This window comes from Hypomesus transpacificus, chromosome 4, assembly GCF_021917145.1.
Source record: "Hypomesus transpacificus isolate Combined female chromosome 4, fHypTra1, whole genome shotgun sequence".
NCBI classification, from domain to species: Eukaryota; Metazoa; Chordata; class Actinopteri; order Osmeriformes; family Osmeridae; genus Hypomesus; species Hypomesus transpacificus.
The window spans coordinates 6477375-6505373 of NC_061063.1; the positions used below are offsets into that span (position 1 = coordinate 6477375).

Consider the following 27999-nt stretch of genomic DNA (forward strand, 5'->3'; position numbering starts at 1 on the left):
TGTTCGTGCAACCATTCCTTTCCCATATAAGGAGAAGAGATACAGTCAGTGTATAAACGCAAGAAAGTATACAACATCCTTCCCTTCTCTGACTTAAATTATCATGTGAAATGTACTTATCTGTCACAGGCAGCATACGAGCAACAGACACCCTCTTTTTCATCATGTGTTTAAAGTAAGCAGTAGCCTACACTTATTTATAGTTCCTTTAAGTCTATTTTCAAACTTACTGTTTGAAACAACCTTAGTAATATAAATGTTGAAGATACATTGTTGAAAATTCTAACAATTACATTTCTTCCTCAAAATGTTGTGGAATGACAATTTAAAAACATGTCACAACTTGCTCAACTCTAGCAGTTGAGGAATCTTTCGGCCTGAACAATCCTGCTGAGGCAGTGACCATAAGTAAAAACACCCACCCAGATGAGTTGTTGTTTGTCCATCTGGTCTAGTGATCTCTGAGGAGAGTAAGAAGATTCAATTGGTCTCAATCTCATTATGGATGGGAAGAGGGGGGTGAGATTCAAAGCAATTAGGTCTCTTCAGTCTCCACCAACACATACGGTAAGATCATGAGGCAAGGTGATTACAGACTTACACCCTTCTGCCCCTCTGTCAGGATATCAAGGCTAACTGGCCGAGATCGCACTAAGACACAGTTAGCCATCATCTCTGAGGATGTGATGGGGATGGACTTGGCCCATCATGGAGGTGTTACAACAGCATCGCACACACTGGTGTTCACTGAGATTAATATGGTACATACAGTATGTTAGCAGTATGAAGGAGAAGCACTTATGGAGAAACATTAATGTTTAGTTTTATGGGTGTCTATTAGACACAAGTGAAGTGTAGGATCATAAAAGAGAACGAGTTAATGAAGCGGTGACAGATAAGGGGTGTCAATGCCACGCTTCAGTGGGGCCAACAGGCCTGAAGACTACAACCATGGCCTCTTGACCAACCACCCAAACCACAAATCAAAAAAGGACTAAAGTAAACATATTTGATTTTAATTTACACATAATCCAGTTGCATCAGATTCATGGTCACATCGCGAGGGGAATCCTTCACTAGATTGAAGCAGTTAAACAAACAGACAAAATCCCTTCATTTGGAGGCCACGGTCTGCCTGCCTTCACAGTGGACTCCCAGAATTCCACAATGCATTACACCAAGCAATGTGTTTTAAAATGGAAAATACATAGTGCAATGCAGTTTGAGATGACCTTACAGTAAGATACACTCCTTTGAATGATTGCTTATTTCACAGGTAGGATCTCTGATTGGATCAGACCTTTACCCTTTCAACATTCAACAACTAATAAAAAGAGACAAAGTAAAACTGAGGCCAGATTTACAGTCTGCATGCAAAATGAAGGTACTCCACTTAAATTTCTGGAGGAGGAGAACAGTTGTGTGGAATTAAATCCTCCCAACAGAACAATGGTTGATCATTTCAATCCCTTATCAACCAGTGAGAATAGAGTGTAGATGCAGACAGACAGTATAACAAAGTGCATCAGACTCAAATGACTAAAATACTATATTTTTATACTAAAAACGAATCCTTTAAAACAGCCTTTAAAGTGGTCTTCCAGGTGCAATCAATAACTTGTCTTGGGGTGAGTGGTGAGCAGTAACGCCTTCATTTTCGGCCCTTCCTTTTTGCCCCTTCTTTTGTGTTTCTCAATGGTTCCAGTTCTTCCTCCTCATCTTCCTCATCCAACATGGTCACAGTGGTGAAGGGCATCAGTTTTGTGAAATCCAGTGTGTTATCCAGTGAGTATTCAATGTGGCGTACGTTTTAGAAAAACACAAATGTACCACAAATCATCTGCCTTTGATCAACATGTCTGACAACAGTCACCTTTCTCTATCATGGCATGTAGTGGACTACAAACACTCAAAATAACTCAAGCCGGATGTTTTGAAACCATGGCCTAAGAAAATTAAGATGTTCAGGTGAGACCACAAATTCACACCTTCAATTGCATACACGCACATGCAGACAACCATTCTAACTTGAACACATACTAAAACTGCAGCTGTGTGTCATGCACAGACAACCATGTCAGGACCATTGGAAGTATTTATTTTCCAGTGTCACTCGTCACTGTCACAGCCATAGTGTCACCCATTTATTGGGACATAGTTGACCATTGGTTGTCTTTGGTCTGGCAGTATTTGTTGACGTGTGGCTGCCTGGGAAGAGGTATGAGTGTGGGTGGGTGTGTGCATATGTACGTGTTTGAGTTTTTAGAACTTGTTTAAGAAAGGCTCAGTTTTATGGTTTGTGTAATAGTGGTGTGGAGGCTCCGTCAGGGTTACCCTGGGAGAGTGCGGAGGAGTACATTCTCCGTGTCTGGGGGGGGGGGGGGGGGTGCACAGGACTCTAAACATTTAATTCCTTCCTAAGTCAACTTCCCATTTTTTTAAGGAAAATGCCACAGTCTTGTCCTTGGTTGGATTCCCCCTTTCTGGCTCAGTGTGGATGTAGGGAAGTTAAAAAAAATAAGTGTGCAATTATAATTTTTGGGGGGCTGCACCTTCTGTTGTCCAGCAGGGGTTTCTCTCCATATTACTCTACGACCCATAATATATCTGAGAAGCATCTGGGTGAGAAGTGTGAAGTTTGTGTGTTTTCCTTAGTGATTTGAGGGTGGAAGGGTGTTCCCCCTGCTCTGTTGCTATAGCAGCTCATCTCTCTGCTTCTTGGTCCTCGGGGGCCCCTGGCCGTTTCTAAGGGAACCGTTCTGGGGCCGGAGGAGGTGGCCGCGCTCGCGGTCGGTCCACGGGACCCCACCCTGCCCGTCATCGCTGTCCAGGTCCGAGTCCGAGTGCATGAGGGCTGAAGATGAGGGGGGTGGGGCGGGTTTCATACGTCCTGGGGCGTGAGGAAGGTAAGATATTTGTGAAAGTGTTTTTTTTTTAGGTTAATTGCAAGAGATTCAGAGATAATGAAGTGAGACTAGGGTGTGGGAACAATGACAGGGAGGAGTGCATGGGAGGAGTGCATGGGAGGAGTACCAGGTCTGGGTGCCTGGAGCTCCAGACTGTCCTGCTCCTCAGCCTCTAACATCTTGTAGCGGCTCTTCCGGCGTGCTCTGCCTTTGCGTCTGTTGAAGAAAACCAACTCCTGTGAGTGTGCTCATTTATTCATCAGCACGCACGCCTAGTATTTAACGGAATGCAATGCAACCTGGATGTTAGTCACTCCTACCTGCGACAACAACACACGGTACCCCAGATGAACGTTCCTATGGCAACCACAATCATGAAGGATGCTATGGTTACGTAGAGAACACTCCACTCTGACAGAGGAAAGAGATGCACAAAGATCGTCACGGGATCATGGTGTCTGACTGATGGCTACATTTAAAAATCATACTATAAACGTGCTGTCCACAATGTATTTATAAACACAGTGTGTGACTCTAGATTGGCAACAGTCGGCAATTGAGTTTTCACTCAATGGCAAACTCCTGTTGGGGGGGGGGGGGGGGGGGGGGGGGGGGCTCCACAGTGAACAGGCCAATAGCAAGTCTTCATCTGAGCATCTCACCACAGTTGCTCTCGCCATCGCCCAGCTGCGTCCTGATCAAGTTCTCCATCCAGAAAGGGTGGCAGACGCAGCTCCGTGTGAATGAGTCGCAGTCTCCGTGGCTGGAGCAGTTCAACTGGCAGACTGCAGGAGGAGAGGGAACCATTTTGACCAATCTAATGCAGACGAATAAGACACACGTACATGTGTGCGCAGAGCGTACTTACTGATCGTGTCGACCCGCCTCGCTTTAAAGATGAGAAAATCGTTCTTCTGTTTCCGTAACTTGTTCCGCAGCCCCATGGCAACGCTGCGGCCGGCCAGCGGGGGGCGTCCTGGTCCTCCAGACACCAGGAACACCAGCCGCGTGCTGAGACAAGAATGAAATGAATGTTTTGAACTCCTGAAATACCATACTAGAAGGTAACACATAATACAAACCTCACTTCAATCAAGCTTAATGAATTTGGGGTGAACCTGAACAACACAGCAAAAGCAATGGGAAGGAGAAGGAAAAACCAACCTGTGCTCGTTGAAGGCGCTGAGATCGCGGACGATGATGTCACTGTCCAGCACGCCCAGTAGCACGCCCACCTGTCTCAGCAGCATGTCCTTCTGGCGGTGGGACACCTGGGACACGGACACCTCCAGCACCAGCTCCACCAGGTCACGCTCCAGCACGTCTGAGTGGGCGAGGGACACGGGGTGGGGGGGTGAAAAGAACCAGGGAGGGGGACAGGAGAACGGGAGGAGGATTTAGTTGCGAACAATAACAACTGGACTGGACTAGGGGCATATGACAAGTTTCAGCTTGGAAAAGAGAATATATAGGGTTATTGTGACGATTGGGTTGTTGTTTTGTCTGGTTTCAGTTAGTGAATGGATGTACAGTGTGTTTCTGGACATGTGTGAGTGTGCCGTATACTGACCAGGTCTGACCTCGACCAAGCCCTTGTCAGTGCTGGCCTGGCCCTTGCTGTCCGTCACTGTGAGCGTAAAGCTGTACTTGCCCTCCACCAGATTGCTGAGAAACAGCACCGCCTGGTGGTCAGAGTTGTTCAGTACATCCTGTGGGAGGGTGCAGGGAGGAACTTTTAAATAACCAAGTTTCCTAAATTCATAATACTCCAGTAATCTGTGTAGTGCCGTGACCGTTGGTGACTTGTTGATCAAAGACAAGTGGACGGACCGGTTACAGACAGGCCGAACATGTCATGCCACATTTCTTTGGTAGTTATCCACTTGTTTTCTTCTTAATTCTGAGGGGACAGGGAGGGGGAGGAAGAAGGAGAACGAGTGTCTAACTGACTCTCACACTAACCTCTGTTCAGTATGAAGGGCAGACTAGAGTTTTTTGCAATCTATTGTCAGCCTATAATGAGCAACATTGTGAAACATTGTCTTGGCAGAGAACACGGTACCAGCTCCTCATAACGTTGACTAAGCCTGAAGTGTGTCTGACTTTCGGACACTCTAACGGGGCGTTGATGATGTCGTCGTGTTAAACTCTCACCCCGGCCGCGGGGCTGCTGCCATCACGCGTCCACAGGTAGTTGACTCCACCCTTGTCGTCTGTGGAGTGCGAGCCGTCCAATGAGGCGGTCCGGAGCGGCAGGGAGATGGCCGGGCTGGACTGGACCCTCGCCTGCGGGGGCTGGTCCAACTCTGGGATGGAAGGGGAATTCAAGATTCAGAAAAGTTTCTCAACACAGCGACAAACTAGGAAAATTCATTCTTCATTCTTTAGAGCTTCACAAAGGTCCAGCATTCATAACGAATGTCGTTTTTCAAGTGAAAAAGCTTTAAGCAATTCAGCCTTGCTAAAGTAGCAGAGTGGCAAGGCCCTTGTCAGAGATCTCTCCCAGCGTGTTTGAGTAGATCACCTGAGACGTGCTTCCTGAAACACTGTGTGACTGTCAACCTTTTGCAGAAGGAGGTATATATGGAAGCATGCACACACTCACCTTCTCGGACAATGACGGTGACAGTGTCGGAGTTCTGCAACAAACGGTCATCCGCCACGGTCAGGCTGAACCCGTAGGTGCCCACCTGTAACCCTGTCACTGTGGCAACAGCACTGTCGGCGTTCTCGATTTTCACACCATCCGGACCACTAAAAGGAGGGAGAGAGAGAGAGAAAGGCGCGGCTCAGTCAAGCAAGAGGAACAGTAGAGCACTGTGAAAAACCTGCTGTGATCCTGGCCTCGCTACAGGAATGATGGCACGGGGAGATAATGCTTCTTTCAGATGGAAACGCCAAACTTTGCAAGGGAGAAACAGACTGTATCAACTTCACAGGATGGTGTGAGAGAGAACCTGTTTGCATGTGCTGGCGTGCATATGGGTGACAGAAAGAGAGTCTGCATGCCAGAAGACACAGACAAATCATATGAGCATGGATATGAGCAGTAACTGTGTGTGTGCGTGTGTGTCTACTCACCTGCTCTGTATCCAGTGATAGGTGGCTATCTTCTGGTCGTCGGAGCTCTTGCTGCCGTCCAGGGTGGTGCGGTCCACCGGCAGGGTCAGCTCCTTCTCTGGCCCAGCGTCCGCCACGGGCGGCTTGTTGTTCTCTGGGGGGGGGGGGGGGGAGAGAAGAGGCAACTCCAACTCAATTCTCTCTTGCGTTCTCACGTCATCTCCCTAATAACAACTCCATATATGCTGCAATTACATCTGGCAAGTAATGACACAGAATTGCGCCCCTTTTCTTTGAGGAAGTCAGTAGTCGTGTGAGTATATAGCTCATGTGACATCATGTGGTCCTCATGTGACATCATGTGTTCCTCTGTAGTACTTGGTCTGTCTCTCCATCTACATTGTGAATCCATCCATTCACACCAAGGTTAAACCAACAAACCAGACAAGCTACATTAGGGGCTGACCTGGTGTTGACACACAGTGCAAACACTTCCTATATTGGCTGTATATTTACCATGCACTTGCAAGTGACTTGCCCTTGTCTATTATGCCATTGGTATTGGTAGCGCTGTTAGCATTTAGGTGCTTGTACACACATACACTCCCAGTGTGAAGCTAAGCGGTAGCTGGCCGTGCTGGATGTTATTTTTTTTTTACCTGGCTGGACGATAACGGTGACCTTGGCCGTGTCCTGTTGTCCGGAGGTGTCTGTAACGGTCAGCTGGAAGGTGTAGTCTCCTTCCTGGAGGGCGGAGAGCTGGAGGGTGGGGGTTCGCACTCCCTGGGGGAGAACACTCAGGTCAGTAGCTGACATGGCTCCTGGGGGCAGAGCAGGACCAGGATGCCCTCAGACAGAGAGAGAGGGGGGTCTCACCTGCATCTCCACCACCTTGCCCTTGCTCTCCGGGCTGAGGGACCACTCATAGGCCAGCGGCTCGTGGTCGTCTGTGCTCTGGTTGCCGTGCAGCGTGATGGAGTTGCGTGGCAAAGTGAGGACCTGGTTGGGCCCAGTGTTGGCGACCGGACGGTAGTCTGTGGCCTTGTTCACCACCAGGGTGGCCAGGGTGAAGGCCTGGGTCTTGTCGGAGTCTGTCACAGTCAGACTAGGAGGTGGGAGGATAAGATAGAGATCAGAAGGAAGGAGGAAGTGGAACATTGTCAAACCGTTCAGATGATAACTGATAATCAAGCTAGGCCTCTGGAATGGAGGAGGTTGGAAGGAACAGAATGTGTCAAAAACGTTTGAGGAAGTAGAGAACAGCAGTGTAATCTGAGAGCTTTGAGTGTTACACCTAGAGGCAAAGAGCATGGGGTAACAAGGTAACGGTGGGTGGGGGGCCGTACTTGAAAGTATAGTTCCCCGGGACCAGGTTAGTGAGGGTGAGGATGGGCGTGTCTTCAGACACCTTCTCCTCCCGCAGCGGTCCCTTCACCTCCTCCCAGTGCCAAGCCACTACCTTGTCATCATCCGTGCTCTCTGGCCAGGGGCAAGGGAGGGACAAGAGAGGAAGAGAAGTGAGGAAAGTAGTCAAACTAGATATACTAGCCTTCTACCTATATTTACCAAAACAATAGGAATAAAGACGACAAAAAAACCCTGGATGGAAAGCTTTTCTGCTTTAGCGTTGAGAGGCTCAGCTATGATTAAACCTTTCAACTCTTCACTAGCATCTAGCTGCCTGTGTGAGAGAAGTAACATCTGGCCAGTACCCTCTATGAACTGCTTTAGACTGACCAGCCTTGTACACCAACATGATCTTTGTTTCTAACACGACCACAGAGCTCGGAGGCACTCACGGCTGCCATCGATCACAGTGGAGCTGGTTGGCAAGGAGATCTCCTGGAACTTTGGGGAAACTACGGCGATGGGCCGCTTGTTGACGCGGGGCTCTGTGAGGCAGAAAGACAAGGTTAATCGCTGGGAGCCACATAGCTGGCTACACAGGCAGCGTCTGAGCTATAAAAACAGAAGGCACACACACACTGAGAGAGAAAGAGAGAGAACAATTTCTTGTGTGTCGCAACATCTACAGTGTATACAGTAAATCAAGCAGCAATTTAGCCAGGTTGTCTGTAAACATTTATATAGAAGTCAAATTGGACCAGTTTAAAAAACAAAGACTCAACCTAGTGTCAGCCCTGAAGCCCTTATCATGGACAATCTGAGGTTGTATATGCTGGTCTGGTACAAGGCTTTCTGTGTCCTGTTCTTTGGTCTATTAATGGATAGAAGACAAATGTAATGTTGATGCTTTGGATGGCCACCTGGTTTGACTGTGACGTTGACATAGCCCTCTCCATGTGCCCCATCTCCATCCACCGTTACCTCAAACTCATACAGGCCCAGTGTGAGCTGGGAAAAGGAAGTCAAGTGTGTACAATTGATGTCAGTTTCAGTCAAAAACTCAAATCCAGCCAGCTTGTTTCTAAAGAAAATTCCAACAAGAGAAATGAAAAACACAAACATTAGCTATTCAAGTGGAACAGATCCAGCATGCTGTACCTTGCTCAGTTTCAGAGTGCTGCTGTGCTTCCCCTCCATCTCTCCGCTGTAGTCTTTGGGATGGGTTCTCAGGAGCCAGTCAAAGTCATAGCTGGTCCCTTTAGAAAGAGAGGAGAGAAAGACAGAAAGAGAAGTGGAAGACAGTAAGAGAGAACATACAGATTCAGAGTTTGGTTGGATTTGGGATAGTGCATGAAGAGGCTCCATCTTTACACTGGTGAAATGCTCAAGATGCTGTAGGTGATGATGATGTTGATGATGACGCCAGTTTTCCAGCTGCAGTGAGTACCTTTCTGGGGTGCTGGCAACACAAAGGCATTGAGCTCCACTTCGTTGCGTGGTAACGTGACCTCCACACTTTTTCCCGCTGACACCACCAACTCCCGCACTGTCATAGCAACCACATGATTGACAGAGGTTAAACCGTGGCCATGGCATAGTGGTTCACCTACATAGCTGAATGATGACTGCATGCTAATATACCTAGGCATTGCCAATTCGATTTAACACTAACAATAATTATTATTAGATAGACCTGGCAACAAGCCTTGACATATCTACTGTATTAGAAGGTTGCTAACTGGGAGGTGCCAGTCAATGTTGTCACATGTTGAAACATATTCAGAAGTCAAAAGAGACTAAGACAAAACGGCCTCTGAAAAAGACCTTACAAAAGCTTGACTGTTTCTTGATGTTAGCGGTCTGTGATGGCCGTGTGACCTTTACCAGCCTGAGTTGGCGACGTGGTGATGGTAGGAACTGTGGTGACAGCAGGAAAAGTATGTTCTGTGCTGCTATTGGACGATCCAGCGTCCTCTGATGTGGAGTTCTCCTGGGGCTGTGACGGGGATTCTCCCCTCCCATTGGTCGGCTGGATGGTGTTTTGATCGGGTGTTTGATGAATAGCGATGGTGCTGGCGATGGTTGGAGTCAAGTGGCTGGGGGGCTTGAAACCTCCCTGCACACAGAGTTGTGTAAACGTTTATTAAAAACTTCAGACAGGAGTACAAAGATTTCAAGTCTCCCTTCTTCTCTGGCAATGGTGTTGGTACTATTCTACAATGGGAACACTAAAGTGTTTCATTTTCCTTCTTTCCAATATTGCAAATCCTTCCTGGCACTTTTATCACTGAACCCGTTTAATCAAGAAAGAGGAAGGAAAAACACAAAGAATAAAAGGAAGGAAGGAGAGAGGATTGGAGGGAGAGAAGAATGCATCCAAGACTAAACAAATCACATTTTGCTGACTCACCGTACTGGTGTGATGAACTGCCGAATGACGCTGGCCAGCACTTCCTCTTCCTGTCTGGACCCTCCTCCTGCGTCGGGCTGAGGAGGAGGTGCTTTTTGAGAGCTGCTGGAGGAGGCCCAGGGACTCCAGGTAGGGCTGGGGGAGGTAGGCGATGGAGCAGCCCCCCACCTGGGAGCAGCTTAGCAGCACACAGCGCCCGCCCAGGCTCCACACGGCACTGCATGTGGGCTTCAGACAGCAGGACTCCCAGCAGGTCGCACCGCCCCTCCCAGAAGCCAGGGGGCGCCAGCCCAGGCCGATGACGCTGGTCCAGTGGATCCCCAACACTCCGCCCGTCACCCTGCAGATCTCACCTGACACACATGCGGGAATGAGGGGAGAAAGGGAACACAACGTCAATCTCTTAGAAGAGGCTTTAAAAAGGTTACCCTTTATTATTCCATGATTCTCAACTTTTCACATCTACCAAGTCGTGAATGAAGGGAAGCAAGTTGCTTAAACAACACACGGATTAAAACCATAACATTATTGCAGTCAGACTCAGGTCATATCAGTTGGAAGGTGAACAGAACAGCAGGATGGTGTACAAAGTCAACAAGAGAGATATCCGTTGTTATGGCCCACAGAAAGATAAACAAAACACAGGATGCATGAGTCTGGAGGGCACCAGCCATGTCTCAGACACAGACAAACAGTAGGGCTGCTACACCCATGCCCATCGCTCCCACAAAGTGCCAGATATTATGGGATGGTATGGCATGTAACGCAAGCCTCCAAAGAACGGAGCCCCCTTGGTTTCTTTTAGAGGAAGAAAGGACCCTTTCGGCTCTTGTTCAGTCATCTCTCCCTCCTCCTCCCCCTCCTGTCAAACTGACATCCACTGACTCACAGAGACCCCATTGTGCCACCTTCCATTGTGTCTTTCATTTCAGTCACTGAGACTGTAAAAACAGGCCCTAGCAGTGTGAGGCCACAGTTTACACACATAAACACGCCTAGGATGCAAACCTGCAGTATAAACAGTTCCATAAAAACATGTAGACACATGCAGTAAGATGCTAATCAGACACAATACACCTCGCATGGTAATTAAAGAGCTCAATTAATGGAGCTGTCAGACGGTTAACTAATTTCATCATTTATTTATTGATTTTAAATGCATATTGACATTGAACTCCCACTAGTTTATTTATTTACATTATTTTCCTAAAATAATTTGATGCTTGATGATATTTTTGCAAGGGAGCTTGTTTAAAAGCATTGCACGTTATCTATTATGCCGTTATCTAATGGGTAGTTTTACCTGTGAGAGGGGCTAAGAAACACAGGTAGCCCAGTATTAGGACGAGGAGTTGATGTGGGGATGTCCATCGAGGAGGAAGGCTCCAACTGAACATCTTCTACCAGGACCAGGGACCTGATGAGAGGAATTCCCATCGTCAGACTTGTAAAGCATCATACAATATGAGCTCAATGACATGGAACAATACCATAACAACACATCACAGGAGCTAAAGCTAATGTTCACATTGTAGGTTGTAACCCTCTCCGTCAGACATCACCAAACATAGCTTGGCCAATCGGAAGATAAACACAAAGGTGTGCTGAGGTGATTACAACTCTTATAGAGTGGCGGATGTATTTACCTTTCTGTAGGGTGAGACGTGATGGATGATGTCAAAGGGCGTGGAATTATGTGGGGAGAGAGGTGCAGTGAGGTAAAAGGTGAAGACAGGTCAACACCAGCACTTTATATAGGAGCTTCGACATCGCTGTAACTCTTTACAGCTCCTTCAAGCTGCTTAGAAGAAGACACTGTTAGAGGGAAGAAGAGAAAAGGATTCTGTAAATAAAAAGACTACTTTGTAAGATCAGCCTGACTGATGCCTTGTTTATGTTTATTTCTAGAATGGTCAACCTAGTGCTATCATTATTGAATTACCCCGAGCGGTCAATGTGAAGCAAGCAGTGTTCTTTGAAACCATTTTAATGGGAAAGGTGAGAGCGGATTAGTTGCCTTCCCTTTTGACTACATTGCACACCTAAATTAGTTGTGCATGTTTATGCAGACGAAGGCTAACTTTTGCACCAGTCGGTTAGTCAAAGTTGCCAACCCTGCAGGCCCCAGGCAGTTCTGTGGGACTTGTTTGGAATTATAACAGGATCAATAGGCTCATTCACATTTTGAGCGAGCAAAATTTGTATTTTAAACCTCTGATTCATCATGAGCTTCCTTCTCAGAGCTCAGCTGTCAAATCAGTGCTTTTGTCTGCCAAGTCATTTCAACACTAATTTCCATAATGCTGCACTTTATGGAAGACATTGAAAATGGCACAATACTTCTGACATGTGAATGATGATATGCTTATCAAGACAGAGCAGTGTGACCTCTGTCGTGAAACGAGGCTTGTCAGGAAAGTGAAAATCCTTGTTTGCAGTGTCCAAATAGAATCTTTTAGATTTTGAGTAATTGTTTGAGCGTCCAAGTGCATCATCATTGTAAAACAGTTGTGTATGGTTGAATGGCCCTCACATGCAGAAATGTGGCTGTGTTATTTTTTTCATGCTGACAATTCCTGAGCACGTTTATGCAGGAAGAACAGAAAAAAATACAAGCTTTAGAACATTTTGTTCAGAAGGTAGAACATTATTCTGGTCCCTCCCCTCTTCTCTCTCATTTTTACACACTGACAAAATTCTACTCTCAAGAACATGACTACAGCTGACCTGTGGTTGGAATCAGGCTTGTGTAAACAATGACAAATTATGAACCAACCTGGTTGATGGGGGTCATTCTCAGGATCCGCATTCCTGAACGCAGATGGCCTTTTTCCATCGGACTCTGATCACTTACAAAAACTGACAGCTGTAACAGCAGTTCTTGGCACAGTGAAGAATTAACCCCCAACAAGTTATTTTCTCCCTTATGAATGGGTTGAGGTTTTGTAGGACAAACGCCACCGTTTAAGCCTACTTCACTGGGCGTTTATTCTAACGCTTTTTAAAAGTCATTTGCATTTTACAAAGCTCCTAAAGATATGTCGTGACGTGATGTCAGCTCTCAGCGGTCCAATGACTCATTCAGGATTTTGACCTGAAATGCCACCACGTGGTACGGTACCCGGCGTTTGAGAAACGCTAACTTCCCATGAGAAAAACCCCAAAACGTTTTCCTTGATTGCAACGTAGATCCGGGATGATAAAGTCCCCTTTTTTCCTTTTCGTCCTCTCCCTCGCAGCAGGGGCAATAATACAGCGGACTTGTCAGTCCTCGGTTGGAGCGCACTAAGAATTACACAATGCACAATTTAGTTTCTGGCCCTTTCCAGCTTCAGATCATTTCACATCAAGACATCCATTCGAAATCCTGCAAAAAAAGACAGCATCATAACTAATTCAGTGAACTACCCAGTCTACGAGACAAGACAGTAAAATTGCATATTGACTAGACGTGAATGTATTCATAAAATCGAGATTACATTACAAATACTACAAAACACGAAAATACCTATGCAATAGGCTACATTTACAAGATGGTGGTCTCATTATGTGATAGGCTAGACTAAAAAAGAACTAGAACTATATTTTCTTGCTCCCAAAATTGAGGGATACAGGACCACTATAGCCATGGCTGCAGCCGTATTAGCCTACTAATGCCAGTCGTCTTTCAGTTATCAGGATTACGCAGTCCCCGACAGCTCTCATCAATGACGATTTAAGAAATTGATTTTGAGTTATCAGTTGCAATAGACCCATATGTCAGTGACATTCTGCATGACAGGTTAAGAAAATATGTATTTTATATCGGTGCTTCCCAAGATCAGCAGTGGTGCAGCTAACAGCTGTTCATCTTCCCCGACAACCTGCGACAACTGTACTGATCAAGTAAGTGCAGTGCATAAAGCTAGCTAATCATCGTGAAACCTTCAGCGAAACGTCGTCGTTTTAATGACATGGAACCTTGAGTTGCAGATGATTACCTTATCAATGTCGTGTCACTTGTCGTTGTTCCAATCCCATAGTATGCTATCAATACATTGTCACAGTTTTCTGTTCACTATTTGGGTCATTGCTTTCTTGACTTGCCTGCCTTGCACTGCTTGCTTTGATGACACATTCACTCGGAAACGAACGTCCTGAGCGAGATTAATCCGATCACTTCCGTTTACTCCCCCTAGCTGCAACTCAGTGCACTTTGCCATGGTAGCCCTGAAATGCATATCCGGTTTGGCAAATTAGCCTTCAGAATAAGAGCTTGGCCTGAGCCTTCAGTAGCAGAATATAATATTTTCGACACGTGGCCTTATTTTGTTGGAATTCAGCATCTGAATTAAATGTTAATGATATGATTAAAAAAAGACACGGGTGGATGTAAAACCAACAATAAAGGTTATATTTCTTCATTGGAAAAAATGGTTAAATTATTAGTTGTGGAGGGTATCAACATTACATTAAAATAAAAAAGTCTAAAGGGGGTCAGTGCCCTTGTGACAACAATCTTGGACTAAATGTAGTCTAAATAATTATAAACATGGTATTTTGCCTGTTAATGCCTGCAAACAATCCTACCACAATAATGTTCAATATAACTGCCCCCTCTAACAGTACAACCAAATAACTTATAACCCCCCCTCCCCCCCCCTCTACCTTTTATTTCGAAATATTTGGAAGACATCAACCGGAAATATGACTCCTTACAGAGGCTGTTTTCACCCTGCTCACCAACAATCAATAAGTCTGTCGTTATGGTCTTGCAATACTCATAGCCAACCTATAATTTTCATAATCACTGCATACAACCACCATGATAAAGGTTTACATTTACAGTTAGTAATATGACTTTTGTTTTGCCATCAGAAAAGATGAACGTTCACAGCACACAAAACAACATGGCGCGGTCACTCTGCAAAGACGTTTATGATGATTGGTTTAGGATTAAATTTGGACCGTGTTGATTGGTTGCCACTATAGCTGTTTTGACAACTGAATTACTAGATAAGCGTGAGCAAGGCGACGAGTTGTAAGAACTAGATCTTCAGAGAAAAAAAAGCTTACGTAAGTAAAATATGATGTTACTTACTATCTTAATGATACTGAACAGTTAGCGCTACATATGTAGCTACCTTTTTATGTAATCCACACTGTGCTATATCGGAGATCAGATTGGCTTCACATGTCACAGGTATTAGGCTATCTAGCCTAGACAGGCTATTGCTAGTATACCGTGAAACTTGGGAAAGGTAGCAACATTTCAAGTTGAACTAATGACTAACTAATCTTTAAAACCATCCCACGCATCTATGAAACAGGTTAGCTGTGATGATGGCGGAGGGTAACCAAGTAATGTGTTCAGACAAAAATGCCAGTGAGCGGCAATCACCAATCGAGAAAGGAGGTGGGGAAGGCGAAGAAGATGAAGGGAAGCCGGGAACGAGCAGGCTGTCTGCCGAACAGAAAGAGGTCCTCGATCGCTGTCTGCACGCTCTCACCCATGCCAAAAATGACAGCCACACTCTGGCCGCTCTCCTCCTGGTAAGAGTTACAACCACCTGTTTGTGACTACTCTCCAAAGCAAAGCAAAGAGAGATGCATCAACGCAAAACTCCTCCTAAGAAATGGTAAATAATGATTGTGCGAAATCTTTCCACTTGTCTCTGTAGATTACAAGATTGTGTCCAGCAGGCCAACTAGACAGCACAACTCTTAGGCGCATCTTTGAAGCTGTGGGGCTAAATCTTCCAGCCCGCCTTTTGGTGACAGCTGTTGGGGGTAGTGACAGCTCAGGCTTGCCCCGAGAGGAGCTGCTGTCCCTGGGTACAGCTCTGCTGGCAGCCCTCAGCACAGACCCAGATATGGCAGCCCACCCCCAGCTCCTCACCACCATCCCTCTGATTCTGGGTCTGCTGGCAGAAGGGTCTAACTGGAGCCCACAGAAACAAGCCCAAACCTCCAACATGCCAGAACCAGACCAGGGAAGGCAGAGTGAAGAGAAGGCCCAGCCCATCTCTACACAAACCACAGACATAACCAAAGAATCAGACTCTAAGAGGACATCTGCATCTACTGACAACGGGGATCAACCAGAGCAGAGTGCATCTGGAGATGCAAAGACTGAAGAGACTGCTGACAAGGGGGCTCCATCACCTCAGAGCTCTTCTCCATCGAAGCTGGATGAGGCCCTGGCTGCAGACTGTTACCAGGTCCTCACCACTGTGTGTGCTCTACCCCGGGGCCCAGAACAGCTCCTGGCCAGGGGGGCTATCCCAGCTCTGTGTCAAGCCCTGGACCGGGACCAGACCATGAGCCATGAGAAGGGGCTTCCTCTCCTGGGGTGCCTCCTCTCCGGTAGAATCAAGGAGAAAGCCTGGAGCAAGTATCCCAAGGAACTCCTCTCCCTGCTGTTTAAGGTCTCCAAAGTCTTCTGCCAAGCCACAGACCAAACCCAGCTGGATATGTGTGCCCATCTAACCCAGTTCCTTCCCCCAGTTTCAAGAACCCCGGAGAGCGGGGAGTTGAAGAGCCTGGTGGTCAGTTTGTGGGCAACCCTTAGACCTATGATACAGGCTAAACTAACTCCGGCCCAGTTGGGCCTGGTTCTGATCCTCTGTGGGTGTCTATTAGACTTGTATGGGTGGGAGCCGGTGGGCCCGCCTAAGTTCTGCTGCCTGCTGGTGAACCGGGCCTGTGTGGAGGTGCGGATGGGCCTGGAGGAGCCCCCGGGCACAGAGCTGAGCACAGAGCTGCAGCACACCCTCACTGCATGCTATCGCATCATGGAGGCCGCCATGGAGCAGGCCTGCAGCCAGGGAGTCTCCCAGATCGAAGGCCAGCCTCAGAGTGCCATCACTGGGCTCAGTCTGCAGCAGAGTAGGCAGGTCCTGAAAGTGCTGGAGGAAGCATTCTCTGCAGTCATCTATCACCTGCAACAGGTGAGAGGTCATGGAAAGCATCAGAATACTGTTCAGTATATTTCAAAGAATTTCTTGACAATGTTATGACAATTCATTTATCTTACCTCCAGGTAGATCAAAGTCGCTATGGTGACCCTTTTGTTTTTGGCACGTTCCGTTCCCTTTGTTCCTGGCTCGCTGAGGAGACTTCCTGTCTGAAGGAGGAAGTGACTGCTCTATTGCCCTTTCTGATTGGCTATGCCAAAAGTCACTTGCAACGGGAGGGCCAGGATGAGGGTCTGTCCAGTTGGATGTCAGAAATGGCTGTTAGTGACAGCTCACAGGGAGGAGCCTGGACGGGCAAAGATCCTCTAAGGTAGATTAACCTATGTATGGATCATATTTATTAGCCTTGCATGTTCAGTCATTCAACCAACACCTAAATCCCACTTTTTTTCCATCAGGTATCTGCTCCCAGCTCTTTGTCACCTCTCAGCAGAGGAAGGTCCCAGGAAGGTGCTTCTGACCCTGGACACCCCAGCCCTACTGGTGACCTATCTGTCCCAGGGCTGGAGTATCCTGAGAGGGAAGGCTGGGATGTCTTCAGCCCGGGACCCCAGCATGGAAACGGCCTGCTCTGCCCTGCTCAACTTTGCCGTAACAGAGCCAGAGAGAGTCAAGTAAGACACACACATACAAACTTCTTTCTCACACTCATTCTCACACACACACACACTCATTTTGTGGAGTAAAACAGCTCCTAATGCTCTTCTAATCCTCTCCTTTTACAGGAAGGACTCGTGTTTCAGAACTCTAGAGTCGCTGTTAAGTGAAGCACTTCCTATCTTGCTGTATAAACCCCGTCTCTTAGTCCTAGCAGCTAATTGCTGCACACTTGGGCTTATGATTGGCAGGCTAAAACCTGCACCGTCAGGCTCAGTGGGAGCAGATCAAAGGCGTTTTTTCTCCTCTGCATTGCGGTTCCTCCGCGGTGCCCTGGACTCAGGATCCAGCCCTGGCCCAGTAAGAGTGAGCCCTGCCTGGGAGGAGTGGTGGGAGGAGGCTGGGGAACTGTGGAGACTGGGTATGCAGGCCCTGGGGGGCTGTGTGAGGGCCCAGCCCTGGATTACCTCCCTGGTTAGAGAGGAGGGATGGCTCCACCACATCCTGACCCTGCTGGTCACCTGCAGAGCACTGCCTGACCCCCACACACAGGGGGCGCTAGAGGAGGCGCTGTGTGCCATGGTGGACCAATGCCCACTGTGTCAGCAGGAGATCAGTGGCCATATGAAGGGAAATGCCAACGGGGCCCTGAGTTCAATGGGAAACCTGAGGAAATTGATGGAGACAAAATGAACAGATGAGATAAACAAGGATGACTGAATGCAAGATAACACAAAGAAACTTTTTAGCACCAGTATTTCTCTGATCATTGTTTATATAGTGATTTCTGAATGGATGAACACAGCTGTTTTACATTTGTATAAAGAAAATAAGTTGAAGCATAATAAAGAGTAATTTGTAGTTTATTTGTTTATAACTATTTACATTAAATCAACACGTTTTGAGAGTGCTTCTTTGCTGCCACAAGATGGCACTCTGACTTCAGACTGTCTGCTGGTGACCATTATGTCAAAGGACAAATGGTTGGCACTGAATTTTATACAGAATTTGCAGACATGTCAAATGTTGTCTTTAACTTGTAAGTAAAACACATTGCAAGTCTTTAAATGACAAACATGAAAAATTACATTTTTTTACGTCTGCTAAAACAAGGTGTTTTTTGTTTTTTCATTCTTGCACATTTAGGCCTTTCTTAGAAAATCCAGTCATTTTTCCAAAATGTCCTATAGGTTTCAACAGTTTTTACAGGTTAGAACACACTTTCATTTCGATTAATTGAAAATCATAGCCTAAGTCTACCTTATTGAAAATACTGTAACATTTCAAACATGATATCAGTTGCTCGTAATTATTTGTTCATAAAATATTGACTTATAGGTCTCAATCGATTAGGCTAATTAACAGGCAACGTTACAAAGTGTCGGTAATAAATTCATAGTTATTAAAATCCAAAACATTGCTGTCTATTGAATGATCGCACCCCACCCTCGCACCCCTCCCCTAATTCGTCTTTCTTTCATTGTGACTGATCCACAAAACTCCAGCATCGTCTCTAAAACTAACTCACTTCTCAAGCTACCTTCAGCTTGCCTCCATCCCTTTATCCTATGATGATCCAGTGACCCGGACGGCCTGCTTCACCGTTATCATCATCATGCTTTGGAAGTCTCGAAACAAGACTGAACCTTACAGCCTGCAGGTAACAATAATGGACAACTGTTGAAATCGATACTGTTAATTCATTGGCTATCATTTATTAAACTGCTGAGTGTAGGCTATTACTCATGGGATGTAGGCTCATATAATAATATATAACTTGTTGGAATAGTTCAAATGTGATGGGCTAAAAAACAGTAAATAGTGAAACTACAATTGATGTAAAAACAAGAAACCAAAAAAAACATAGGTTCCTTCACTCCAAATAGAAGGTCCCATTTCAAGAAACAAAAAATTGAAGGCACAAAGTACATACAAAAATAAGAGTAGATAGTCAATGTCAAATGTAGCCTAGCCTATACAAAAAATCTTTTCAACATTTTTAACAAGTCACATTTTATCTCATGATGCGTAAACGGATTCTTTTTTTTATCATGGTAAAACATGTGATGTGAGATCATTCAGAGAAATGAATCAGAATCTGTTATACACAATATTATATCTGTAATAAGAACAAATATAATTTTCAAAGCTCAGGTTTTGTAAGTTTATAAACTTTAAAAACGTTACAGTAGTCAAACAAATGTAGAATTGGTGAATGAATGAGTGTAAGAATGACTGAATTAATGTATCTCTTTAAGAAGTGAACCCCTCCACCCCCCCCCCCCCGACCCCTCCCCTTATTCTGTTGAACGCGTTCAGAAACCTATAAGTAGTGCGCGCATGGAGAATATTTAGGACACTTTCTGACTGAGCGTAACAGTAAAGACCGCAACGGCACGTGCGAGATCTTGACAAAGGGTGACGTTCCAAATAACAGAACAACAGCAATATTTTAGCCGATTTCCTTTATGGATCGAGTAGACAGATGAAAATAGCCTGGATTATAACCCTTTGGTGACATCGTTTAGACGTTGACAGCATCCATATCCAATATTCGAATTTGGGTAACCAGCAGTCCAGATGCTAGTCCACACTTATTCGGCTATGGTGAGTGTCGAAACATCCGTTTACTATGCAATATCTTGCTAAGTTTAGCTCTCGTAAAGTCTTGTCATATTAGATTTAACTTTCTCTTGAGTAGAGCGCACAGATATGTGACGTTGAGTTCGCACTCGCGGCGCTCGCAGTCACAATCAGCTGTCCAGTGAGATCGCCTGGGTATGCGGAATGTCAGACAGAGGGAAATCCAAAGGCATCAAAGTGTCCACTGCAGCCTAATGGTGATTCAAGAGGGCCAGCTAAAACACTCTGACACTCTGAGATGACAAACCATAATTATTTAGAAGATGCCCGTTTGCGTTATAAATGTTGAGGATAATCAAAAACGAAAACTGTTAGAAATAAATAAAGGCATATGTTCAGTTTATTTTGGTGGCTAATTAGTGTATTATTCATTTGTAGCCCATATATATTATTATCATTTGTATTACTGTTATTGTTAGTAATCATTAAAAAATATATATATAACAAAGCGATGGTTGCTTCTAAATGGGCCCCTCATTCGTTGAGAATAAGGGAAAATGTGCAACACAACTAAATTGATCGGTGACCCAGCTTCAGAAAATCGAAATTAAATAGACAGTGAGAATGCAGGCTGGATCATTTGGAGATACTGGGAAAAACAAATCCTAGATGGCGAAGTATTTTTGCAAAAAGTTAATTGTAAAAAGAAACTCTCAAATTCAATCTGCTTTGGAAAAGTTTATTCACAATCTATTGGGCTATTGTAAATGAACACTTTTGGGATAGATAGGCTAATTTACTACTAGCCCTCGGGGGACTAGACGTCCCGCATATTTGCTATACCTGTCCTTTGTTCTCATGGGCTCCTGTAGGTCATGACCTTGGTGACACTGCCGCTCGCGATGCCAGGGGCACCTGCTAGGATGCTGCCAATACGCATGAGATTACGCCTTTAGATTCCCTGATTCACACAGTCATAGAAATCTTTCATTTTTTAATACTTTAGCTGAATATGCTACTTTTTTGTTGTTTTTTGTTATCGACTAAATATACCTATATCGGCTATTTTACGATAGGCCTACTAGGCTATACTTTAAAATTATAATAAGTTTGAAATATTTCCTCACTGTACAGTGGTTATTTGGAGTCTGAGATCAGCAGTTCAACAAATCACGTGAACATTTGAATTGTTTTAGGCATTTATGGTACAGTTTGCCTAACCCAACTTTTTGTCGAATACGCAGGACCGCTCAGACGGACTGACCGGCTCCTCGCCGAGTGGCCGTCTATCGCAACTCTCCTCGCTGAATCAGGCCGCATACTCCACGGCACCACCGCTCTGTCACACGCCGGCCTCCGACTTCCAGCCCCCTTACTTTCCTCCTCCATATCCCCAGTCTTCACTCTCATACTCCCAGAGTCAGGACTCATATTCCCACTTATCGGACCCCTACCCTTCCATCAATTCCATCCATCAACACCAGCAAGCGGCATGGCACTCACAGCGGTCACGGTCAGATGAGGGGGGGCTCTTGTCACAGTCACACCGGGCTCTGAGCCTCGACCCTCGACGGGAATACCCCGGTGTCCCCCGTCTTCTCCACGGATTGGGGGAGGGTGCTGCCGCACTAGGAGACGGTCCTCTCGGAATGCACATCGGACATCATGGTTTGGAAGACATTCAGGTGGGTTTTTTTCGTTTCCAGCTCGCTCTGAGATTGTCTGTAAAAGTCCTGTCCGTAAGAATCTTAACCAACACCTCCTTAAAGTAGGTTTCAGGGTAATGTTAAATATGAATATCATTCGATAACAATTTTTGTCTAGTCTAATATTAAGATACCACAAAGGTCAGAGCCCAACATGTTCTCTTGGGGAGCATTTTAAACATGATTGTACACAATTACTCTTCTCCATTAAATGTCACCCAGCAATTTTCTAAATTAAAAGGCCTAAATAAATAAATAGGCTACTAAAACATAAAAAGGGACAACAATTATTATCTAAAATGGATAGGCCTACTTCGATCGAATTTTCCACGGTTTTATGCATCTTTCCCCAGTGGCACTTCAAAACGGTCAAAGTGGCAATTATTGCCTTGATGGATATACAGGCTTAATCATGTTAAACATAATTTCTGCTCCAAAATGACAAGGGCTTGAATGTCTTGTTAGTTTATAAATTAGTTTAGCATTCTTCTGCAGTGCGATAATCCTCGATGTGATAGCCTACTTTACAGGAAGCTGCGGATTAATTTAGCTATCATATTTTCTGTCTTTTTTGTGAACACAAATCCTTATACGCAGGGCACAAACGAATGGATAAAAATGCGTAGTTTAGGCTATACGAAGTGAATAGCCTACCTAAAATTAAAGATTCTCCGATTACAATTTTGAGATAGCTTTAAAGTTTAAGATAATGGCTACATGTAGCCTGTTGCAACAGTTAAATAGAATCAGAAGATCACATTAAGCCGTAGCCTACCCATTTTATTTCTCCGACTAGGATATTTTATTTTATTTATATATTATTTCATAAAAATTTTGGCTGAAACAACTGCCAGCATTTTCATTTAAGAAGAAGGCTCAACCAAGGCGTATCCACGTTTGTATTGTAAAATTAGAACATTGTGCCATGTTAAGGTATTCTTTGCCTTGTAATTTAGAGAAAATAATTGTTGCTATGGAATATTGAGTAGTCAACCACGCGCAAGCAGGTGCAGAAGCAGACGTGTTTGTTCAAAGCATCCTGCCTCCCTCAGAAAATCGAGGCGCAACCAATTGATTTCCGTGGTCATTAATACAAAAGAAACACTTACTCAAGCTGCAGCCAAGGAGTCATCGCGGCATGTTGGTGTTAAATGCTGGCTCTTGACAGAACGTTTATTTGATAAATGGATTAAATTCTATACGTTTGAACTGCGCAATAATTCCTCCACAATAGAGGTAGGCTATTCATTGCATGAGAATGCTATCGTCCGACACATGTAGCACAGATCTAATGAATGCAACAAAGTCGTTTAAATGTTTATTGAGCTGTACCTTTGCCATGTCTCATCATATTTGTTAAACAGAAGCCTTTATAAGGTTTACACTACTCAGTTGAAATGTAGCCCTACATCAATCTATTCTTAAAAAAACAACATTTTAGCAATTATTTATAATTTATTTCAATTGAATACATTAAGTACATCAAGCACAAGTAAAATATTTTGAACATGATCATGAAGTTTCAATTATTGGGGAATACCTTTAATCAGTAAAATGTTACATTTGTTATAATGTCCTTATTACATTTTTGTTACAACATATAGAGGTAAATAAACTATCAAGACAGTCAACGTTCATCTATGCCTAGCCACTCAGTTCAACAAAATACGTTTAATAAGTTATGTTTTCTATTATGGATAAAGTTGTTATCATAGCCTACTCCTATACTCACTGGGGCCGTAGGGTAGATGTTAATGTGCTTGGCCCTGACAGGGTCATAGAGGGAAGGGAGTGGGCGAGGCGGCGGGTGAGGTGGCTGGTGAGGCTCCGGGTTCTAAATAAGTGATGATGATTGTCCGTTGTATCTACCCAACACAGGGAATGGAGGAGGGATCAGCCCTGGGCATCCTCGACCACTCTGTCATTAAGAAAGGTAAGAGATGGAAGAGCTCTGGAAATAAGTGTGTGTGTTCGTGTGTGAGATAGAGAGACATCTCACACACCCCCCGCCCCCCCACCCACACACACATACACATCACACACGCACACACTAAAAATAATTCTGTTTTGCCATTTCATTTGAAGTCAAGAAGTCCTCTAATACTCGGCTGCAGACTTCACCCTAAAGGCAGTCATTCTTAATGAACTGTTCATGGTCATATGAGCGAGGGAAGAGGGGGGATTAGAGTGAGGTAGAGAGAGAGAAGTGGGGCAAAGAAAGTCAGAGGGAAGGAGTAAAGTGTGATAAAAGAGGAGTTTTGAGGAAAAAGTCAGCATGTGATCACTCTAATATGACCAAGTTTGAGTGAGCCGTCCTTACAAGACACATATAGTTAAGAACTGTGAAACACAGCTCCCAGTTACAACAAAGAATCTCTACATGAAGGAGGATGATTACTAATGTACATGCAGCCGTCGTGTTTGGAGTGAGTGACGCTCATTGCGATCATTTGCCAGGGTTGAGAAGGTATCAATTACAGCGTGTCCTCACGGACCTGGATCAGAGAGAACCGAATGAACCAAAAGCCCATGTGAATTGGAGGATCTAGAAAGAGAGAGAAAGAACGAGAGAGAGATGTGGTGAACATAGAGGTAAAGAGAGAGAGATAGGGATACGGGAGAGAGAGAAAAAGAAGAATAGTAAGAGGAGAGAGGGAGAGGGAGAGAGAGCTTAGAGGCTCCATGGCCAGGCTGGCTGGCTCTGAATGGAGGATTGTGGGAGCTCTGTTCCGTCCGGGAATTGGTGCTGCACAGCGGGGCGCACGCCGCCCACGGAGCACCGGGGAGAGCCGGCATCACAGAGGCATCACAGGCCTGACAGGAGGAGAGATAATAACACTGCTACAGTGGTGCTGTTACTAAGAGAATACACAGAGCCAAGATTCTATGGCAGGCGTACAGAGAGAGAGACAGAGAGAGAGAGAGAGAGAGAGAGAGAGAGAGAGAGAGAGAGGGGTAGGATAGGTTTTCTAAAACAGACAGATTTGTGCATGGATCATACTCTCTCTTGTTTACACACACACACACACGCACACACATACACACACACACACACACACACACACACACACACACACACACACACACACACACACACACACACACACACACACACACACACAGGAATAGGGAAGGAGTTCATTCAATCCTCTCAATTCAGATGAAAATTCCAGCCCACACATCATTGGCAGCAGTCAGTGTATGATTAGTGGGCAACACCAGCTAATCTCATGAAAACAAATTAACGGTTTTAAAAGATGATGTAACAAAGATGCTCAAGCACAAATTAAAAAAGCCAGAGAGACTCTGTTTTCCATGTCAATGCAAATCATTATTAGGAACTGACTGGCAGTTTAATTCTTAATCATTTTCGAAAGGATTGCTTTCCCTGAACGCAAAGCCATTTACCAAGTGAAGGTAAAACCATACAGATTTATGGATGTCATGTGCTTTGTTTCTACGATACGATGTTTCACACAATCCAAAGCAAAGCTTAAGGACAAGAACTCTGACTGTCTATATCTGAATCGTAGTCTTGATATTTAATTAAAAGGGGGGAGGGGGTTGAGGGGGTAGTGACTATGAACAAATCGAGGTGAGAAGATCGTCTATACAAGAGATCTGTTACTTAAACCCACTCATCACCTGCTGTTCTAAAATCAACAACAACAATGTGCTAGGATTGTAACAGTGTGAGACCAAACACATTTTGTCACTGAATGTTTTACTTGTGTAACTTAACAACCCTCACGGTTTCAGGGACCGTGTTAGAGCGCCATTAATGGTCTGAACATTCTTGATCACATTCTTCAACTTCTCGTCATCCATCTCACATTTCTGTTCCTCTCCCCCCGCCCTCCCTCTGTCCTTAGTCCCCATGCCGTCCAAGCTGAACGGCTCGTCCCTGTCAGCGTTGTCCCTCAGTAAGGAGGGTCTGGGGATGGGCTCCGTGTCCAACCCAGGGGAAGTGTTCTGCTCCGTGCCCGGGCGTCTCTCCCTGCTCAGCTCCACCTCCAAATACAAGGTGACGGTGGGGGAGGTGCAGCGGCGGCTGGCCCCGCCCGAGTGCCTCAACGCCTCCCTGCTGGGCGGAGTCCTGCGCAGGTAACCGGGGGTGAGGGGTGTTGGTGAGGGGTGAAGCTTTAAAGCCTAAAACATAGATACTCAAGGATGAATCGAAAGATGTAGGACCGAGTATCTGTAGTCTGTAGGAATCAGGGATTTCTGTGTTTAATGTTTTCTATTTTCTGGATTGCTGTGATTGTGCTTATTTGAATTACAATCAGTAGATGAGCTATTGCCTTATTATCTGCTCATGTATCCTGTCTTATTATCCATGTATACCTATGCAGCCCTGCTGTAACCTATATTATGTTATGATAATAGTCACAGGTCCATGATGTATTATCTGCCTGATTTATAACAAACACATGTTTATTATATTAGTGTTTCCCTTTTTACCATAAATGAAGGAACACATATAGACAGAATACATAAACAGATAATAGCTGAGCTACTGATTGTGATCAACATAAACACGTAAGAAATCCCTGATTTCTTCTACACAGCCAACCAACCAACCAGACAAGCGGGCAGGCAAGCAGCCATAGAGGATCAGTGATTTGTAATGGCACCACACAGACAGGTTCTAAGCTGCTCTCTCAACCCCTTCCCCCTCTCTCCTCTCCTCCCTCTCTCTCTCCACTTTTCTCCTCCCTCAGGGCAAAGTCAAAGAATGGTGGCCGCTGTCTGAGAGAGCGTTTGGAGAAGATTGGGCTCAATCTGCCCGCCGGGCGACGCAAGGCAGCCAACGTCACTCTTCTGACGGCCCTAGTAGAGGGTAAGAGGCCTACAGTGACACACGCAGCAAATGAACACGGGGGGGGGGGGGGGAATTATCTTGCAAGCAACTATAAATCAATCTTTTTTTAAAACACTTCTTTTAGTTTGTTACTTCAGCCAGAAACTTGATTTATCCACCTCTCTGTCCATAGGTGAGGCGGTTCACCTGGCGCGGGACTTTGGGTACGTGTGTGAGACGGAGTTCCCTGCCAGAGCCACAGCAGAGTATCTGTGTCGGCAGAGTGAACCAGAGCAGCTCCCTACTCGACGCAGCATGCTGCTGGCCACCAAGTGAGTGAGATCTCTCTGTCTGGCCCCTTCATTTCTCCTGTCCATCTTCTGTCATACCAACATATAGACTTCAGAGAACACCATCTCACCTCACATTTGTCCATGATCTGTGATGGAAAAACCTGCAGCCTGCGGCCTTAATACCTCTACAGTGCACCATGCATCCCACTACATCCTTCTACATCCTACTACATCCTACATTCAGTTTACACACAGTGAGGATCTGGCTGTATAAAGCTCACCGTATTAGCACACATGCTTCCCTGCTGACCTCTCCTCTCCTCTTTCTTCAGGGAGATCTGTAAGGAGTTTGTGGACCTGATGTCCCAGGACCGTTCTCCTCTGGGGGCGGGACGCCCCAACCCCTGCCTGGAGCCGGGGGTGCAGGGCAGTCTCACCCACTTCAGCCTGCTGACCCATGGCTTCGGCACGCCGGCCATCTGCGCCGCTCTGTCAGCCTTCCAGAGCTACCTGGCGGAGGCCGTCAAAATGCTGGACAAAGGAGAGGGAGGAGGGAAGAGCCACCATGACAAGGAGATGAAGCACCGCAAGTAGAGGGATGGAGGACAATAGAGACGGCTGGCTTGCTGACTGATTGGATGGTTGGTTGACCAGTTTGCTGATTAGCTGGTTGGCTGACTTGTATACTGGTTGACTGGCGGGCGAACTTGCCGGCTGAATTGCTGACTGAATCCCCCTACCCTTTTTTCCTTCAATCTATTTATGAAAAGAGGACCAAGACTGAAACTCCACTCCCTGTTTGGCAGAGGGAGGTTGTGGCGGCGTTTGTACTGTATGTGTGTCCACCACACCAGAACACGCCACCTGGCGCACGACGCAAGGATTCCTGCAAGCCATTTTTTCTCCCTGGTTTCTAGCACATCAAACGTCCTGCTGCCAGTATAGAAAGGTTCTGATCTGGCAATGTGTTCCTGTTATTTATGACGTTCAAGCTCCCCCAACTGCATTTCTCACCTCGATTCTCCCTCCCAACCACTGGCTCTGCAAATGATATGACCCACCTGACTGTCGGGACCAGATCCAACCAGGGAAACATCGCTGCAAACAAGAAGCCATATCCAGAACTACAACCCATCCTCTACCATGCACTTCCTCATCTGAACTTTTAAACTTCTCACTTTGCTTCAATAGGAGGGGTGGATTCTGTAGGATTCTGGGTGATGATGGGTAATTGAGTTTTTTGGGTGGGTATGGGAGGGAGACGTGTCAAAGGCAGCTAAGGGAGAAACTTTTCTTTTTATGAGGGGAGGGTAAATGTTGGTAAATTAAGAAAATTACAC

The 27999-nt window shown here is 45.5% G+C and overlaps 3 protein-coding genes across 4 annotated transcripts; 2 read left to right on the forward strand and 1 right to left on the reverse strand.

Annotated features, from left to right (window-relative positions):
- Positions 1-995: 995 nt before the first annotated feature.
- Positions 996-13883, reverse strand: kiaa0319l (KIAA0319-like ortholog). The gene is made up of 23 exons (XM_047018990.1): positions 13704-13883; positions 12500-13090; positions 11370-11538; positions 11027-11140; positions 9724-10076; positions 9198-9429; positions 8761-8859; positions 8472-8569; positions 8234-8321; positions 7766-7858; positions 7313-7445; positions 6843-7071; positions 6626-6749; positions 5988-6120; positions 5512-5660; positions 5061-5212; positions 4477-4615; positions 4071-4230; positions 3775-3917; positions 3569-3691; positions 3227-3317; positions 3034-3122; positions 996-2890 (listed from the first exon to the last, which is right to left on the reverse strand). Exons 4-23 carry the CDS (start codon positions 11118-11120, stop codon positions 2694-2696), a joined length of 2919 nt encoding a protein of 972 aa, XP_046874946.1. The 5' UTR covers positions 11121-11140; positions 11370-11538; positions 12500-13090; positions 13704-13883; the 3' UTR covers positions 996-2693.
- A 507-nt stretch (positions 13884-14390) lies between these two features.
- Positions 14391-18137, forward strand: ncdn (neurochondrin). Its single transcript, XM_047018991.1, has 6 exons — positions 14391-14778; positions 15033-15255; positions 15384-16652; positions 16745-16989; positions 17078-17293; positions 17405-18137. The coding sequence occupies exons 2-6, from the start codon at positions 15043-15045 to the stop codon at positions 17967-17969; spliced, it is 2508 nt and encodes an 835-aa protein (XP_046874947.1). The 5' UTR covers positions 14391-14778; positions 15033-15042; the 3' UTR covers positions 17970-18137.
- A 750-nt stretch (positions 18138-18887) lies between these two features.
- On the forward strand, positions 18888-27999 carry tfap2e (transcription factor AP-2 epsilon). 2 transcript variants are annotated; one of them, XM_047019418.1, is made up of 7 exons: positions 18888-18936; positions 21104-21544; positions 23444-23498; positions 25438-25669; positions 26287-26405; positions 26560-26698; positions 26992-27999. In XM_047019418.1, the coding sequence occupies exons 1-7, from the start codon at positions 18892-18894 to the stop codon at positions 27251-27253; spliced, it is 1293 nt and encodes a 430-aa protein (XP_046875374.1). In that variant the 5' UTR covers positions 18888-18891; the 3' UTR covers positions 27254-27999. The 2 variants fall into 2 exon arrangements, with proteins under 2 accessions (XP_046875374.1, XP_046875375.1); XM_047019419.1 differs by lacking the exon at positions 18888-18936 and adding an exon at positions 19656-19883 and having other exon boundaries at positions 26992-27998.